General features: G+C 27.3%; 1 protein-coding gene across 2 annotated transcripts in view; it reads left to right on the forward strand.

Annotated features, from left to right (window-relative positions):
* Positions 1–19,620, forward strand: part of LOC107438596 (neuroligin-4, X-linked) — a 161,311-nt gene that overhangs the window by 98,183 nt on the left and 43,508 nt on the right. For both annotated transcript variants that reach the window (XM_043053825.2, XM_043053821.2), the window contains exons 3-4: positions 13,861–14,046; positions 16,034–16,835. In XM_043053825.2, coding sequence (XP_042909759.1) covers positions 13,861–14,046; positions 16,034–16,835 — 988 coding nt within the window. The remainder of the gene's footprint in view (positions 1–13,860; positions 14,047–16,033; positions 16,836–19,620) is intronic.

A 19,620-nucleotide genomic window follows, 5' to 3' on the forward strand; every position in this document is an offset into this window, starting at 1 on the left:
AAATATGAGTATTTAAAGTAGTTTTCTTATACTGCGCAAGCGTGAAAATTTAAAAGAAAAACTTTTTTTTAAATAATTTTGTAATCCAACGAATGAAAAAAGTCTAATTTGAATATCTTAAAAATGTAAAGACTTTGAAGCAATTTTCAAATTAGTACTTTTAAAGCTCAAAATGATTAAGATTTTTTCAGAAATTTCATTTTGCACAATTATATTTAATAAAAATGACACCGGTAATTGGGAGAATCATCCTTTCATAAAGGAATGCATTCTTTCGCCTGTTTACTTTCCTTTCTCCGTCACAGTTTTGTGTACGGACGATCATTGTAAGTTATTATTATTTGTTATTGAATTTTACATTTCGCTACAAAATGAAATTTTAGGGAAACCCCTTATCATTTTTAGCTATTTTGAAGGAAGAACGAAAAATACTTAGAAAATTGCTTAAATTTGTTTAAATTTTTAAGATATTCAAATCACACTTTATTCATTATAAAATTATGAATTTTTTTAAAAAAAAATCAGTCATGCGCAGCATAAAAGAGCTATTTTAAGTAGTCATATCTTGCACAGTTTTAAACGATTTTTTTTTTAAATTTTAAACAATATTTTTGAAATTTAACTTTAATTGCTTCAAAAATTTTTTAAAATTTTATTAAATGTTTTTAAGTTATAGCAAAAGAAAATTTAAGACAAAAAAAGAAATATATTTTTATATAAATGTTAATATTTCCACAAATGTTTACGTTAGGTTAGTAAAATTTTATGCAGTTATTGCAAGTTACAATCGAACTAATCGGTACAAGTTACTGATTGATTTTCTAGCTAAGGGTAGACAAAAATACTTGTTTTCCTTGCACAATAGTATTGAATGATTTTGGTTATTTTTTGATATCACTAAATTGCCTATCAAATCAATCCTCATACTAACTAGAACTAGAGTAGTAAAATAATAGTAATGAAATATTATTTGTTGTTCATCACTTTATTAAAAAATAAAGTATACACTTAAACGATTTGTTATTACAATTAAACTAATACAAATATATAAACAAATTAAGTAGGTTACTAAAACTTGCTTTAAATAAAATATCTCTATTGATTTCTATGAGTTTTATTACTTCTTTAAAACCACTACAGCTTTAAATATTTGATTAGTTATATGAATTTTAATTTTAATTTTAATTTTTATAAATGCCTTTACTTTTTATATTTTTATGTTAAAAAATTCTGAGCTAAGCAAAAACTCAACGAATTTTTGGAACTATATTTAATAAATAAATAGTGAAGGAATATATAGTATTTTCTCTTAGTCAATTTATTAAGAGCAAAAATAAGTAATTAAGCAGTTTGTTAATTCTATGGAAAAAAGAAAAACATTTAAGCAAACTAATTAACTTACAAACTTAAAACAGCTGTAAATAAAATATCTCTTTGAATTACTATGTGTCCTATTAATTTTTTTAAAAACTTTACAGCTTTCATTTAACTTGCCGTAAGATCTTTTATTTTAATTTTAGAAGCTTAATTTCCCTTTATATTTTTAAGCTAAATTAATTTTGTGATAAACAGAAACTCAAGAACTTTTTTTTTACTCTTCGATTATTTTTTTAGATCTCAACTGGAGTGTTTCTATGTGTAAATGTTAGGCAAAAAAATCTAACGTATTTTTTACTTCTTCACGCGAAAACACAGAAAAGCCAATTTTTCTAAATAAACCTTTACGATCATTTATTATGAGGAGCAGGTGCACGAATGCAAGTTACAGTTGAAAATAGATTTAATAGGTATAAAAATTTAAAAGAATTCTTCTAAAATCATTAATCTAGTGAAATCTCTGAAATACAGTGAAATTTCTTGAAAAAGATAATATTTATTTTCGTTACTTAAATTGTAGTGGAGCAAAACAAGTTTAAAAATGTTAAAATAAGTTTTGATGCATATTCTATGGAAATAAGAAAAACATAACTCTTTGTTTCTATCTTTCTATCTTTCTGTGTTTCTTTGTTTCTATCTTTCTTTCTTTCCTTTTTTTTGTTGTGTTTATCAAAAATAAAATTTTTTTTAAAATAAAGAAGTATTTTAAATACATAATTAATTGTTACATAATGAAATTGATTACATAAGAGGTTGAAAAAAATCCTGTCACCAAAAGATATGACCTGTATACTGGATTCAAAAATTTATTTTGGGAATCATATTTGGATATGAAAACTCTCTAATAAAAATAGTTTACTTTAATATTATTACTGGTTTACAAGTTGGATCAACCTCTCATTCACTGACGCTATCCTACATTCGAAAGATTGATATACTATCTTGTATTTTTTGATTTGAAAATCATGCTCGTAATTAAGTTAGGCCAATTTGAAATACGTTTTCGAGTAAACCGATTTGATATACATTCTAGCATAAAATCTAAAGAATTAAAATCAATCAGTAAGTACGGAAGTTTTTAGTTAATATTAAAGTATCGAAATATTAACATTTAAATTTTAAAAAAAAACTGCTTGCAATTGAAAAATTGGACTAAAAAATTATGCTTTTGGAAAAAACAACATGTATGACGCATTCATTTACTTAAACACGTATGGTGTATATATCTATATCTATATCAATATAGATATATATATACACACACACCGAAGAGCCATTGCATTACGACCACCCTGCTAATGACATGTAGGACCACCTTCAGCCCTCAAAACTGCTTGCACCCGCCAAGGTGCTAGCAGTTTTGATTCCAAATGGTGCTGATAGGTTGTCTGAGGTATTTGGTACCAAGCGCTCACCAACTGGTCCTGCAATTCCCTCACATTGCGAGGGGGTAGCGTGGCAGCACGAATTTGGTTTTCCAAGTAGGACCACAAATGCTCTTTTGGATTAAGGTCGGGTGAATTTGGGGGCTAAGACATGACTTGAAAGTCACTGGAATGTTCCTCGAAACAATCCATGATGATTCGACCCTTATGACATGGTGCATTATCCTGTTGGTAAACACCATCCCCCTGGGAGGGGAAACTAGGAATNTGAGAAAGTATTTCGTTTAGAATAATTAATTAGGATGAAGTTTTATAGCAAAGAAACTAACATAAAAAGATTAATTGAAGCTTTTTATGTTACATATATATATATATATATATATATTGTACTATTTACTGTTTACCTGTACAGGTTTCTTTCCCAACATCCAGAAATCATATACTCGGAATTCCGGAGTATCGTCTATTTAGTGCATCTTCTGTAAAATCCGTTTTGTCATAAAAACATTTTTACCGCCTATTATTATAAAAACACTTTTAGCACCTATACCGTAAATTTTACTGCAATATTGATTGAATTAAAGTGATTAAGTGATTTTACGGTAATTATTATTGTATAAAATTAAGGAATATCAGACATGAAAATGAATTTCACGATGAGCAGTACCGGTACCATGAGTGCCGGTATATTTTACCGTAATTTTACAATGTTCGTAAAATTTCGCGATTAACTGCAGCTATAATTTTTCAAGGATTATTATGAAACTCTCTGGAGGTTTTGCTTAGAATGGTAACCACAATTATATATACACACTTTTGGTTAGAAACACTCAGGACATAAAAAATTGATAAATTGCCAGCCTTTTTAATAATTTCATCCGGATTAAGAGTTGCAAAGAAAGCATTAATATTACATAATTTGTATTATTAAAATGTGTCAAGGTATTATTTCATGCGCGTTGTTTTTTTTCCAGTTGCATTTTACTTATATAACGTAAGGATAATAAAAAAAATACATCATCAAACTGTTTCTTAGGTAGATCACTTCACAATAAAGTAATAAAAAATTGTGAGTTGTATATTAACCCTTGGTCTAAACTTCATTGTAAGCTGCTAGGTTCATTCAATTTTATGCGCCTGTTCTTGCATCTTTGACTTTGTATACTCGTTAATATCTGCCTAAACTACCTTAATTTTCTTATGATTATTACGTTTTCTCATGAAAACTGCATTAAATTGCTTAAGAATAGGGTCTGAAGAAGCTGTTTTTACAGAAATTTATTGATTTGGAAACAAAATCAATAAGCCCACCGAATTGGGAGCCAATTCATTCAATGACGATAAAACGACTATTGAGCCCTTTGAATGCAATATTCTGCAATAACTATTAAAAACATAAAATTTAAATAATTTAGAAAAACAAATAAATAATTTTAAAGGGCACCAGCGTAATACTGTAATGCCCCTCATGGCGTACGGCAATTTTTCCGACAATGGGTTGCTTTACAATTTTCAGTTCTTATGATGAGTCCTACCTTCCTTACTAGTTTGTATCAGCTGATACTGAATCACGAAGTAGTTTTGTTTTGAATCTTGCATGACAGAGGACTTATATGACTGAAATACTTCAAATGATTATCTGCGTTAGCAACTGTTATATTATTACTATTAAGCAACTTATATTATTACTATTAAGCAACTTATAATTTAATTGCTAAATATTTTGCCTAAAATTGATTCCTTGAATTATAATATCGATCGAATTTTCTGCAATGTTTGAAAAGATGCTAAAGAAAACCTTGTATTTTAATGTTATTATGGGTTTACGCTCAGTAAAATTTTTAACAGTATAGGTGCAGAAAGTTTTTTCTAAGTAATTATTAAGTTTGTAAGTAATACAATTTTTTGCAAGTAATAATAATTTTTGTGAGTAATAATAAGTTTTGTAATAATTTATGTTAGCGAAATTGTTTTGATATTTCCGAGAATAAACTTTGACACAGAAATTAATAACTCATTCTTAAAAAGGAGTTTACATAACACAAACATAACAAATTATAATAATTAAACAATTGACATTAAATTTAATTTAAGAACTAAATAACTAATTCCAATTCACTGAAAATATTTGAATTTAATACACTCTCAGAAATAAAACTCTCAATTTTAATGATTCGGCAATCCTTGAGCAGTATTTAATTAATTTTGAGAATTATTTTGTCACAATATCAGGTGATTTGGGACGAAACGCGAACTCTTAAATGTATGACGAAAGTGTTTTCTCAATACGAAACCTCTTTGTAGTGCATTGTGAGAGATTGTTAACTGGAACGTCAAAAGTAGAATAAAGACTAGACAATCGAAAATGAACAGGCAAATTAGGCTGACCAGTTGAATGGTGGGCAAAAAGTTCATCTTGTACCAAGAAGATCTGGAGTTCGAATTCCTCTTCGGGCATGGGTGTAATTTATCTATTTGTTCTTGTTGTTCCGTGCCGTATATATGGTGCTTAGGTTAAACTAATTATAAAAAACGGTAGATACAGTAGGCACTACGTTCTTTGTTTTTGAAAAAAAGTAGAATGACGCAATATTTTTTCAATTTTGACGAAGTTCATTTCCTCGAAGAAGTGAAAATAGTTATTTTGTCACCTTGACGAAATTATTGCTTGGAGCATTGACCAGGTAATAATTTCGTCAAAAGCAGAGAAAGTTTTGTGATAATCTAGTTTCCATTTTTTACAGTGTACTAATAGGGATGTTATTTTTCTACAACTACCCTTTTTGTGACATAAAACTGAGTCAAATGCTCTAGATGTGAAAGAAATTGGCGTTAAAGGCTACGTAATACGAAGTTTATTAAAGTTAACTGAATAAATAAAAATAATGTTTGCGCGAAACAAAAGCAAAAAACTTTACTTTCTCTTAAAATTAATATCATTTCAGAGTTATCAAAATGAGTGGCAAACCTTTTAGGAAAGTCTGTCGCAAAATGTCACTGCTTTAATCCTCGGATGTCATACCGGAAGCTTCTAAGAGAAAACTTAAGTCGACTTTTGTTTGGCATTTTCCGTTCTAACAAATCGGGAATTAGGCTACTGACAGCGCCAAGTATTTTGCCAGAATGCCAAATTAGTTTTAGAAGCGAAAAGATCATGATTTGATTCCACATGATTTAATTTCGGTACTGTAAGAGGATTAGCTATATTTTTGCTACGTCTATTGTCGAATATGATATTTCAAATAATATTGTTGTAATAATAGATTAATTTAATGAATTGAAATTCAAAAATGTTTTGATATTTTTGCATAAAAAATAAAATTCGAGTAAGGCATGTTATCGAATATAACTAGAATATTATTTACATTTTATTTATTATTTATTAAGCTAAACTATTACTTTCTAAAAATGTTATGACAGCTTGATTAATGTTTTAAAATCTATAACTGTATTGTCGTGTGCTATTTTTCTAACAAAATCAAAACTGCAGCTAAGCACTTCATCAAAAAGTTAATGTTTTACTATGTATATTTTGAAACAGATATTGTAATTTCAATTCACTACGATTTACATTTTTAAGCTAATATATTATGTAAACAAATTAGTAATACATTTTACTACTATTCAATTACCAAACGAAAATCAATTTAAAAGAAGATAAAATTTGAAATTATTTTCGAACCAAACATATATGTTCGATGAATGAACGCAAACAAAATGTCTATATGGAGAAATTTTTCGTTTAAAATTAGCATTAATTGTAGCAACAAAAAAAAATAGAATCAATAACTGTACCATCTTCTAAAAAGAATTTTTACTATTATTGAAACAGCATAGTTGAATTTTTAAATTTAAAATAATTTCAAATGTAGAACTCATAAGAAATGACTATATTTTTTTAAAAATAATTATAATTTTTCTTTGCCGTTTTAATGTTTTGTGATTTATGTAAAAACCGTTAAAAAATCGGAAACTTACTTTAATGTAAAAGCACACATAGCGTAAGTGAATTATAATTTCAGCACGCATCTTTTAAATCATAATGAATATTTCAATGTAATTCAAAAAAGCTTCTTGAAAATTTGTTAACGTTATTATCCTTTAAAAGTGTTACTGCAGTTTAAGTATATGAATGTTGTAAGACAATATGGCGAACTTTTTCGGTAAAATGATGAACGTTAAAATAACTATTGAATTATATAGTTTTTTCCAGGATTATTAATAACTAATAACTTTAAATTCTTAATAAATAAAGGCCGGGATAGCCTGGTCAGTGGGGTGCCGGGCCCATGTCGAAGAGTTTGTGGGTTCGGTCCCCGCCGGTCGAAGACTCCCCGTGTAGTAAATGGTGAGTGATGCACGTTAAATCTGTCGAGTCTCAATGTCCTCCATGTTCCCATAACAAATCAATATCTCTGGGGGTACCGATCCAGGGGTTTCCTTGTCTTGGTTCAAAATTACAAGGCTACGGCGTTGAACATTAGTAGTCGTAAAACCAAAAATTGGGTCGACTGTTCAACGGCGGTCATAAAATAAAATTAAAAAAAATAAAATTCTTAATAACTTTAAATGTAATATATATATAAAAAATTTATATTGTTATTATTTTTTGCTAATTTAGCAAACTTCAAAAACTAAAAAAAAATGAATAAAAAATATAGAATTTTGGAATTAACTCCAACGTAAAAACAATGATATTGTTATAGTTGTACTCGGAGTAAAAGATCTGGTAAAATTACAATATAGTGTTTGGTATTGATATTTATGGTAGAAAATTATCAAAATTTTGGACGGAAATATACTGTATTAAAACATTCATTTGGTAATTTGTATTCTCATAAGGAAACTCTGGTTTTCAAAATTATAGCTTTTATTACCGCACATTGACAAAAAAATATATAAGTGAAAAGTAAATTTTATCCCAATAAAAGTTTTTTAAGCCATACTCTAAGGTATTATGATAAAATCAACAACTTTTATCACATTTACCAAATTTTATCACAGATTATTATAAAATAATATTTTTTTCCATAATTTCACCAAAATAATTACCAAAGCGGTAAGTTAAAATTAACCGAGTTTTTTTTTATCATATGGTGTTTCTGTAGTTTCAGAAACATGGTAAAATTAGCGTATTCTGGTAATCTTGACCATACTTTTCTTAAGTGCATGTTTGCATGCGTCTGCATTCATATAATAGTTTTTTGATATAATTTTTGAATGCCTCATAAAGAGATTTTAACACTTTTAGCTTTTAATCGCGACAGTATCATCGTTTTAAATATATAATTTCATTAAATATGATATTAGAAATGTAACGTTAAAATAAATACAACGTTTGCTGACTAACATTCTCATTTTTTTTCTTAGATAAACAGTGAAAAAATTGTTAGAAGGATTTTAGTCACGTGACAGTTTTCTCAGTTTAATAACCATCAAGCTTTGCTTTTTAGTTCAATTCACAAAGAAACTTACGCTAGTTAAAGGAAATAAAATGTTCTAAAAGGAGGGGAAAAAACCCTTTTTTTGTGATTGCGTTTCTAAAAGATTTCGTCACACCTTATCGCTCAGTTTGAAATGCTCAGTTAACGTAAAGAAAAGAAGAAAGATCTTTAAGAATACTTCTTTTCTTACTCCAAACAGGCGAATTTCAGATCTTGAAGAAAAAAACTTTATAACAGTAGAAAAAACTTAAGGTCGCATTTAGACAATGCGGAGCTCTAAAAGTAAGAGATAGATATCAACATCAGATGCGAAGTGACAGTCTATAAATATCGTTGCTGCAAGTTGTAATGAAGATTCTGTTAAAAAATATCACTTTAAAAATTTTGTGAGATGTTGTGCTTTACAACTAGGGAGATAATAATAAAAAGTTAAATGTTTTCACTAAAAACAGCAGTGCTCTAAAAATGACATTAAAAGAAACATGAAAACAAATATAGCAAGCAACTTAAGAGTGAAAATTCTTTTCGAAAAAAGTTTTTATATTTAACTTGTTTTTGTAATTTCAGTTTTTTTTCTCATTTTTATTTCAGTATATGAAAAGAAATTTTTCTTCTGCAAGATCATTTAAATTTAATGATATTTGCAGAGCTCTTTTTTTATTTGCTAAGGAATTGAAATTTTGTAAGTCAGTTTTTCTTATATTTTAAAACAGAAAGTTTTTGAAGAAATTCAAATAATACTGAAAGTAATATTAACATATTACTTTAAGCGTAACGAATCGTGTTATCTGATCCCTATTTTTTTAGGTTTCAGATTCCACTTCTACTTTTAAAATTTCATACAAAATCTAAATTAATTTATTTGTCATGTTTTGTCAATTTTTAAATAAGGAACTCTTTCACATTAAATATCTTACTTGGCCTTTTTTAAGAGGAAACTTGAATGAAAAATATAAATGTAATACATTTGAACCTTAAAATTATTAAACCATGAAATTGGTAATGTGTAATTATTGTTTTAATTTACAACCTATTTAGTTTTGGATTTTAAATCGCATCGAATCAGAAGTTTTTTCAATTTCGCCGCAAACTTATATTCAAAGTCAAACCATAATGTCATGAAGATTATTTCTTTTTGAATTTGATTACAAATGACTTTGACACTTTATTAGGGATTCTGCAAATTCCCACCATGTTGTGGTTGAAGATACCATTTTTATCATGGCTGAACAAATTTTTAGTTGAGTATCTGTTTAAAAGTAATTTTAAAAAAAGAATATATTGAACTGTTTCAAATTTATGCTTTAAATCTTCTTACTACTATAACTCAAAAAAAATTTATATTTTGCCAAAATACTTAAACGCAATAAGAAAACTAATAGTTTAAAAAAGCATGCAAAAAACGTATTTAAACTCAAAATAATTTAATTTACTTTCTTCCAATATCGTAATCTGTTTTTAATCTTATAACACCAGTTGTGGATGTTCCCACAGAAACACCCACAATAGTTGTGGGTGTTCCTCGATTTATTTTGAAATATTTATTCCATATAAAGTTATAGACGTATTGTAAGCGACAATTTCATAATAATTAAAAATCATTTAACCGAATGCATGTTTGCCATGACTTCTGAATAATTATCTATGCATATCAACATAAATTTTAAAATATGAAATATTTATTTTAACATTAAAAAAATAAAATATGACTTTCTGCAATAATGCTCATCATCATGATAAAAATCCATCGAAATAAGCATATGCGCTAAACCTATTACAATTTTTTATTCGATCATTTTGAAAAACATTGCAGCATGGTTGCAAAACGAAAATGATATATGAAATATGATTTGCATTTTTCAACCAAAAGCAATTCTCTCGGCTATCAAAAGCGAATGCATATTTTATCCTGAAATCGAGACTACTTTTCATTTAGGAAATGCGTTAGAAACGTATAAAACATAACTACAGACTTCAAAATTTAGCTAATTTTTCTTTTTTGTTTGAGTTTACCTTCCGATGATAAAACTAAAAAAGGATCATAAATAAGAGGCCATACTCTCCAAAATGACATTATATTAGATTAGCTTAATTTTAAAACTATGAGATTTATGGTGCATTTTATTCTAGACAGTATTTCAGAGATTTTATGCATTAAAGGGATCTTGCAAAATTTACTATTTAGAATATTTAATATTTGTTACCCTTCATCTATCATGCATTTAATTGTATTCGAAATATTTTACACTGGATAGAAAGAATCGATATTCTAATTTATAACATCAAAAAAACTTTTCCTTTTAATAATGAATGAAAATTTGATTTAGTAAAGTCAAAATATTTTTTCCATTAGAGTCTTCGAATAGTTTAAATAAAAAATGGTTTGGGAATTTAAGTTTCACATTAGTCTCCGAACAATTATAACTTAAATCTGAAAACAACATATCATAAAAAATCTTTATGGTTCAACAAATGGATGGCAAATTTTAACTACTTATTCATAAAAAAATATTTTATAACAATATTCATTTCATTTAATCATTTATTATTAACATAGAAAATTCGATATGTAATTTATTAAGAAAAAAAAATGTTATTCTTGAAAAGATTACATTTAAATGTAATCTTTCAAAAATAAACTACTCACTTAAACTACTCACTTCCAAATTAAATAGCTTATTTTGCTTTGAGTTTACTGTTCGATAATAAAACTATTAAAAACTATATGGAAAATGTATGTGTAAAAAAGGGTACAATATATATATATATATANTTGTGTGTAGGTTCCACTGCATGTAACAAATTCAATACATATTACAAAAATCAGGAAAATATATATATATATATATATATATATATAATGACTCTTCTAAATATAAAAATTTCGTAAGTCTTTCAAGATCATTTCTAAGAATTGAACTTTTATTATTATCAAATATTCAGTCATTTTTTGTGACTGGAGATTTATAAATAAAAACGCTGTTAAAAAGCAAAGAAAATTAATGTTTAATATTTGTTATCCTCCATTTTAAGGGCATTTAATTGCGTGTAAAATATTTTAAGCAGAGTTGATAAAATCGAGACTTTTCTCTGTGAAATCAAACGTGTATTAATTATGAAAAGTGGTAACTCCTTCGAAGTTAGAGAATTGATAGTTTTTTCACGTCTTAAGAATTGGTTTAGGAATGTATATAAATTATTTATTCTGAACAGTCTGAAGCGAAATTTTTATGATATAATATGATACTCACATCATCACATATCAAAAAATAAATTGAGGATATTAACTCCTTACAAAAAAAAAATTATATGGATTTTATTTAGATATTTCACATAAAAATAGTAAATTTATAAAAGTCTATAATGAAAAGCAAAAAGTTCGCAACAAGAATGTTTTTTTTTTGTTAAATATCAAAACGTATTTATACATAATATATAACTGAAATAAATAATTTATTTTTGAAAAAAAGTTTAAACTTAAAATAATATAACGTGACGAAGTATTTACTTGAAAAAAGAATTATACGCAAAATAGTGCTGGAAGTAAATTCCAATATATCGTAAAATATTGATTAAAACGTTGCTTTAATGATACTTAATGAGATATTCTCGCAATATATCTCTTATAACATGTTTTATACTAAATATCGAATAGATCCTAATTAACAATGTTATTATTAAATATCCAATATAATAAAATAGCAGATTCCTATAATTGATGGCATTTATCAAATTTATGAATATCATTTGCCGTGATGGCTCAGGGGATACAGTGCAAAGCTCTCAATAAAGTGACCCTGTATCGAATTTCAGCTGTGGCTAGTTGATATGAATTCTATTAATAGAATGTACTGATGGCAGTGCGAATGTGAAATATCCTCACTATTCGACGGATCATGAGTTAGACTTCTGACTATCCGTGGGAATTTTTCTAAGTTTCCGTCTTCAAATAACGCAAATGTCGGTAAGTTCCATAAAAAATTCTCATCGAAGGTTACTTTGCTAAAAATGCTTGATCCAGGAGTTCAACTTTTTTCTGAGTTGGGTTCAAAATTACAGGGCTGCGAAGAGGAACATTGTAAGTCACAAATCCAGAATTGAGTCGACTTTCAAAAGCCGGTTACGAAATAAAAAAAGTCGATAAATATCGCAAGTTGATAAATACATTATTCGATTCAATATTATCGATAAATATAAATAACAAATATTATAATACCAATGATGCAATGAAATGACATAATCGTAAGTGCTAATAAAAACAAAAACAATGAATGAGGCAAATTTAATGAAGCGTGGTATCTCTTTGAAAATCAATTTATAACAATGTATCGCGATATTAAGTAAAGAAAAAAAAACAGATATCCCCTAGCGTTGGTGGTAAATATATTTTTTACTTGGTTACATCTTATCATTTCCCCACCTTTATTTTTTTCTAAAATTTGTTCCTATAAACATAAATGATTATTCGCAATAGATCTAAATAAAATTATAAAAAAAGAATTTAGATTCTTAAAATCAGAATACGTAATATCCCGAACATCGCGTTTTGCAATAATCATCAAATTTACCATGATTATTAATAATGGTATTATTGGTTTTATAATCGGAATTGATAAGTATTCTTCATAACATTATCGCAGATTTTATCAGTGATGATACTTATCTAATTCATGAATATCATAATAATTACCGATTATGATAAATCTTAAAATACATAAATTGATGTCATAATTTTTGAAATCAATATTATCACGTCTATTATCGAGAGTAATAAATTGCGAATATTGTAATACAGCGGATGTAATAGATTTATATTATTGTAAGTATTAATAAATTTTACCTTGATAACAAAAACAGTGATTAACACAAACTGAGTCTATGTCACGGAACAAATTTCTGACAATGTATCACGATAGATAAATACCACCCGATTCACGATAGAAAAATACAAATATCACCCAGTGTTAGTACACTGTAAAATATTCCTGATTAAATATCGGTACAAAGTACCGGCACACTCATCCATAAAATTCATTTTTACTGTAAAATAGTGTACCTTAATTTTTGCAGTAATATTTGTTAAATTAGAGTTATTCAGTGAATAATTGTAACTATTACTGTAAAAAAATTACAGTGTCTCAGATTTTTTGTTCCTTAATATGCACCGATAAAAATGGGTTTCATGGTAAGAAGTAGCGGTGCCCTGAGTGCTGGCAAGTTTTTACAGTAATTTGATCTGAAATTGTTTACAGTGTGCTAAATATAATTTTATTTGGTTATATCTTAACATTTAATGTGTTTTTAGTTTTAAAAAAAATTTCTGTTAAAAAAATGATATTTTGCAATGGGTCAAAATAAAATAATAGCGCATGCTGTTACAAAACAATATTTTATTAAAAAGTAAAACAGTTTTTTTATAAAGAGTTATTAATTATTCTGCAACCAAGCTGATTTTGTTCTCAAGAAATATTTTCTGCTTTAATTTTTTCTCATGTTTTCCCAGAAAATCTAATAAAATGTGTCTTGTCTTCTATAAATAAAGAATAAGAAACCAGGGAAAGACAAGAAAAATAGCATTGATTGAGAGTACAGTGATCTTAAATTGTCTTTAAGAGTGACACTAAGTCCTACTTTTTTCTTTCCGCTCCTTGCAGGTTTCCTTCCTGCTTTAGATGAATCTTCTCGAGGCAATTACGGTATCATGGATCAGGTGGCTGCAATGCACTGGGTTCAGGAAAACATTCCGGAATTCGGCGGTGATCCCAAAAACGTTACGGTCTTTGGTCATGGCCATGGTGCTGCCTTTGTTAACCTATTGATGTTGTCTCCTTTGGCTAGAGGTAGAATATCTTGTTATTATAGTTTCATGTATAATTAAACATTTCCAACATCTTCTTTAGTGATATAATATTGATGCTCCAGAAAGTTTTCAAAATAAAAATACCTAAATCAATAGTATATAAAAATATTTTAATAATAAAATACTTACTTTCATATTATATACTCTACATATATTTCATTGCAGGTAATTTATGCAATTTGTAATTTGTGTCGTAGGTTATTGTAATTATGATTTATTTCAACTTTATTCTTTCTTCAAGTAGTATTTCGCTCAATGCTATACTTTTATTAAATTTTTATGTTTTATGTTACCATTTCATATTATTTCATTTAAATTAAAAAAAACTGTTTTCATAAACTCTTCTTTTTCCATATATATACCAAGCAATATTCAATTGAATTTAATTTTTAATAATATATTTCCTACCTTAGTTTTCATTTATTGATTGGGTGCTTCCTTAGATTTTTGAGTAAAATATTTAGTGAATTTTGATTCATAATATTTTTTTTCAATCCCTATGCTAATTTTTGAACGAAATACATTTTAAATGATATTTATTAAAACGCACTTTTTATTGTAAAATAGTAACATCATAAATAACGTTACAAAAATATGCATGATTGAATCTAATGTTCTAATTTTATCTTAACATAAAACTATATTCACTTGTTTTTGACCATTAAATTTATTTCTCTTATCAATGTGTTTTCGTTCTATTGCAATGTATTTCATTTAAAATTGCATACATTTAGAGTGATGTGCATCAATGTGCCAGATTCATCACACAGACCTTATTTAGATTTTAAAAGTTTATTCAAGAATGTAAACGTGGTATTGATATATTGTGCATTAAAATAGGTTCGGTTAATCACAACACAAATATAAAGACTATCTTTTACGATACAAACTGGCTCAATAGCTGAAAGGATTCATGAACAGTGATTTTGATTCAAAAAATTAAAGGCATTTAAGCAGTGAAAATAATTAATGGACTTGTAATGAATGCAGTGAGGAATATAGTGATATCACATTTGTTTAATAATATTTATAAAGTTATGCTGTTCTATTATAGTTCTGCCTGTGTATTGCTTTGAAATATGTACTTTCTTTCTACCAAAAGGCGTTATTCAAAATAATATTGTACCAATGTGTACCTATGTGACTTGTACTTATTTTAAAAATCATTTCTGGCAGAAACAATCAAACAATCAACAATTTTAATTTTAATTATTTTAAAAAATCATTACAAAAAATACTAAAATTTGCTACTAAAATGTGCCTAATCAGTAATTTCTCTCAATTACTTTTATAGTGCATTTGACTCACATTGTCAAACTCAAATTTTAAACTTTATTTGAAATATAACTTTTAAAAAGGTCCTATTGATTTGTTTTCAGATCACACAATACTTTATTCAACAGAGTTAAGTTTTTACAGAGACGTGTAAAAGTTTTCAGATACTTTATATTATTATTCTGAATTGATTGCAATAAAATAATGAAAAGATGATTATTACTTTTTAAGAAAACTTTTTTTCAATACAGAAGTTAGTTATATGCATTGTTTAAAAGATTTATGTGTTTATATACTTCATAAAGTGATCTTGGAATATCTTTGACCTATACAGTTTCTTATAATTGTTTTATTCTTTTAAAGAATAAAACAGTTATAAGAAACTGTATAGGTCAAAGATATTCCAAGATCACTTTATGAAGTTTTTATAGCAAGTAACTGTTAATTTCAATATTAAATTTGCAATATTAAAATGCAAAATTTAAGAAAATATGTTCTTATAATTAAAACGTAAGAATTATGACAAATAATTATAAGCAATTTCCTGAAAATCTAAAAACTTATTAGTATTAATTTGTTTTAATCATAATTGCATACATATTATACATATTAATATTATTTTTATTTGTTTGGTTCTTAAATATTTTCTTCTCTTCTTATGCTTACTAAAATAAACCTTCAAAAATTTGTAGGTCTCTTTCAACGAGCCATATTACAGAGTGGTTCAGCTCTAAGTTCCTTTGCGATTGCTAGAGATGCATTGACCTACACTCGGCAAATTGCTTCATTTTTAAAATGTCCAACAAAAGACAACGCAGCTCTTGTAGCCTGTCTTGGAAAGAGACCTGTAGAAGACATTCTTAACGCTCCCCTTAGTGTCCCAGATCACCTCATTGCTTTTGGGCCAACAATAGATGGGGTTGTGATTCCAGGAGAACCAGCCACATTGATGGAAAAGCAAAACGACATTTTTGCTCAGTACGATCTCCTGTTGGGCGTCAGTAGAATCGAGTATTATTTTACATTCTCAAGCCAAGAAGATCGTATTGGTATTGAAGTTTCTAGAAGAGATCGTTTGCTAAGAACTTTGGTTAGAAACCTATTTACGTATCATCTGCAGGAAATATTCTTAACAGTTGTAAATGAATATACAGATTGGAGTAAACCAGACCAACACCCGATAAATGTATTGGATTCTACTGTTGATGCAATGGGCGATGCTCTTGTGGTTGCTCCATTGATAAGAACTGCCAATTACCATTCAAAATTAAGACAGAAGTATCAAAAAGGAACTTATTTATATGTGTTTATGTATCAAACAGAGGAAAGTTATTATGATCAACGTATGGGATGTATTCATGGTGAAGATGTGCCATATGTTTTTGGAGCTCCTTTGGTAACAGCATTGTCTCACTTTCATAGAAACTTCACAAAGCCTGAGAGCTCACTTTCTGAAGCTGTTATGACATATTGGACAAATTTTGTGAGATACGGGTAAGCAATTTTATGTTTGTTCATTTGTGCTTCTTTAAAAGGAGTTACATAAAAATGTTTCGAAATAGATACTATTATTATTAGCAGTTACTATTATTATTAATTGATACTATTATAGTAGATATTATTCCTATCACCAGTTTGGAAACTTCGATACGTTCCTAAACTGTGTGTACATACAGATTTGACAAGATTTATGGCGACATTCCTATTAAAGCTTTGGGATTTTTTTTTCATTGGGTCTAATGAAATCTTGAAAATGACTTTTACTATGTAATGTAATTGTATATCTTATCTGATAATATACGCAGTGGCTCAGAGAACAGAATATTCGCCTGTGAATGAGGTGAACCAATTTCGAATATCAGCTCAATTCTGCTTCTGGCTAGCACTGAACACAGTGCAGACAAAAAGTATTCTCGGTTTAGACGGATCATGGGTAAGAATCCTTCTGGTGTCGGGTTTACCGTGGAAGATTTTCGTTGTTTTCCTTTCCATGCTACGCAAATGAGGGTAAGTTCCATCAAAAAGTCCTCAACGAAGGCAAATTTGTCCCGATTTTTGAGTTTAGAAATTCCCTTGTCTTCTTGGTTGGGTTGAAAATTACAGGGCAGCGGAGTCGAACATTGATTTTCGTAAACTCAGAATCAAATTGGCTGCCTAACGCCGATCATAAAATAAAATGAAATATATAATGGACATAGATGTTTGATTGAGGATACATTTCTTACATTATTTGTTAACTGTAGTTAAATAATTCGTAATATGCAGTGGACATAACATTATTATGTATTCAATCTTAGCGTGATGGAATATTTTTTAAAATACGTATCTAATAAAAAATTCTATCTGCTAAACACTCAGTATGAAATAGTTCTTTTTTCCTTTCAAGAAGATTCATCTTTCAGTTCATTCTGTTTTCATTCAGTTTTGACACATCAAAATTTTAGTTTTTCTCATTTCGAAATGCAAAAGAGAAACTATGTAATTAATAATAAGTAATTAAAAACGCCACTTTGTAATTAAAAATGCCACTTTGTAACTAAAAATGCCCCTTTGTAATTAAAAATGCCAATTATATAAAATATTTGCATTTGTAGTCTAATATTAAAACAAAAATGAATATTTGTTTACGGTGAAAAATAAATAAATTATGTCATTCAGAAAAAGAAAGGACATTGTTTTTATTTAAGTCATTCTTTTAATATTTTTAAGGAAGAAAAGTCTTAGTTCGCGTTTTAATTATTCTAAGATTGCCAAATATATATTTATTCCAAATATATAAAATAACAACTATATAAGATATTTGCCAAATATATGAAATATATTTGACAAATATTTAATATAATTAGCATTGCCAAATATAAAACATATTTGAATTCGAAATCCAAACCTTAAAAAAAATATTTGTTTATGTCAAAAAATAAATAAAATTTGTCCTTGATAAAATGGAATGCACATTGTTTTTATTTTATGACATTCTCTTAATATTTTTAGAGAAGTTAAAAAGAAGAAAAACTTTAGCGCATGTTTTATATATCAGCAAATGACAGGTGGATCAACTCGTCCATGAAATAAGCTGCATGGCAAATCGGGAAAAGTTATAAAACCTGTTCAGCCATGTTTCAGCCGAGATAAATCTTGCATGAATTCTGATGAAAAATATTTTAGAAACATTCGATCTCTTTATAGTTTTGGGCCTCCCTAAAACATTTGGGAGCAATACAGTGGTTTTCTTGGTTGAAACGAAACTCAAAAAGAACAAATTGTGCAATATAAAATTGCCTTTGCTGTTTGTTTTTTAAAGAAATTTTAGAAAATTACTCATATTTTTTCTTGTTAAACCAAATTTACAAAACTATTTTAGACAAGGAAAAAATTTGCAACTTAAAATATTTTGTAGATTTAACATTTTTTACTTTTATGAAAACTTTAAAATACTTAATAAAAAAGCTTTTAAAAAAACTTTGCAAAGTTATTCAAAAATTTTAAATTTTTGAATAACTTAATAATTTATTTTTTCGAATTTTGGGGCTTTAAAAAATATTCTAAAAAAAACTTAAAGTTACTGCCTTAATTTTGCCTTTTATAGAAATTTACTGAAAAACTTTGAGCAAATATTTATGGTTGTTTTATTAGTAGCAGATGTTTATTGCTTTATTAGATAATAAAGATGCTTTTTTGAAATTCTCTTGGCCAGCACAAAGTATATTTAATTCCATTATTGTTTTTAAGTTTTTGTAAAGGTTACTAAATATTCTTCAAGAGCAATACAATGATTGTTCTGTGCTCTTTTGGAACACGAAAGGAAAGAAATTTCAATATAATTTGGTACAGTTATTTTATTCATTTATTTATCTTCGTAAAACTGTCTGAATATATATAACATTAAAAAAAATCTATCTGTGACATCCTAAGTTACCTCGAATTTCAAAGTCATTTTAAATATTAAAAAGAAATTATAGCTTTTAAAACTTTCGTAATTATTTTCATTTTTAAATTTCAGTAAAATATCGTTAAAAACTTTAGCTTATTTGTAGTAGTTATCCTTGTCCATAATGTTAATTATATCTCTTAATATAAGCACTTTGAATTTTTTATCCTTGATTTTAGCTCTCTCAAAAAGCTGCTGGATGTCCAAAAGCTTCTGGAAAACTCTTGTGTTTTTTTATAGCCTCAATTAGTAAAACTAACTAAAACCCTTAAAGCGTAATGATATGTTGTTGTTTTAAAGCATAATTTTTTTTCAAGTATTTAAGAAATAATAAAAATTGATCTACAAGAC

This window comes from Parasteatoda tepidariorum, chromosome 2 (assembly GCF_043381705.1).
Source record: "Parasteatoda tepidariorum isolate YZ-2023 chromosome 2, CAS_Ptep_4.0, whole genome shotgun sequence".
NCBI lineage: Eukaryota > Metazoa > Arthropoda > Arachnida > Araneae > Theridiidae > Parasteatoda > Parasteatoda tepidariorum.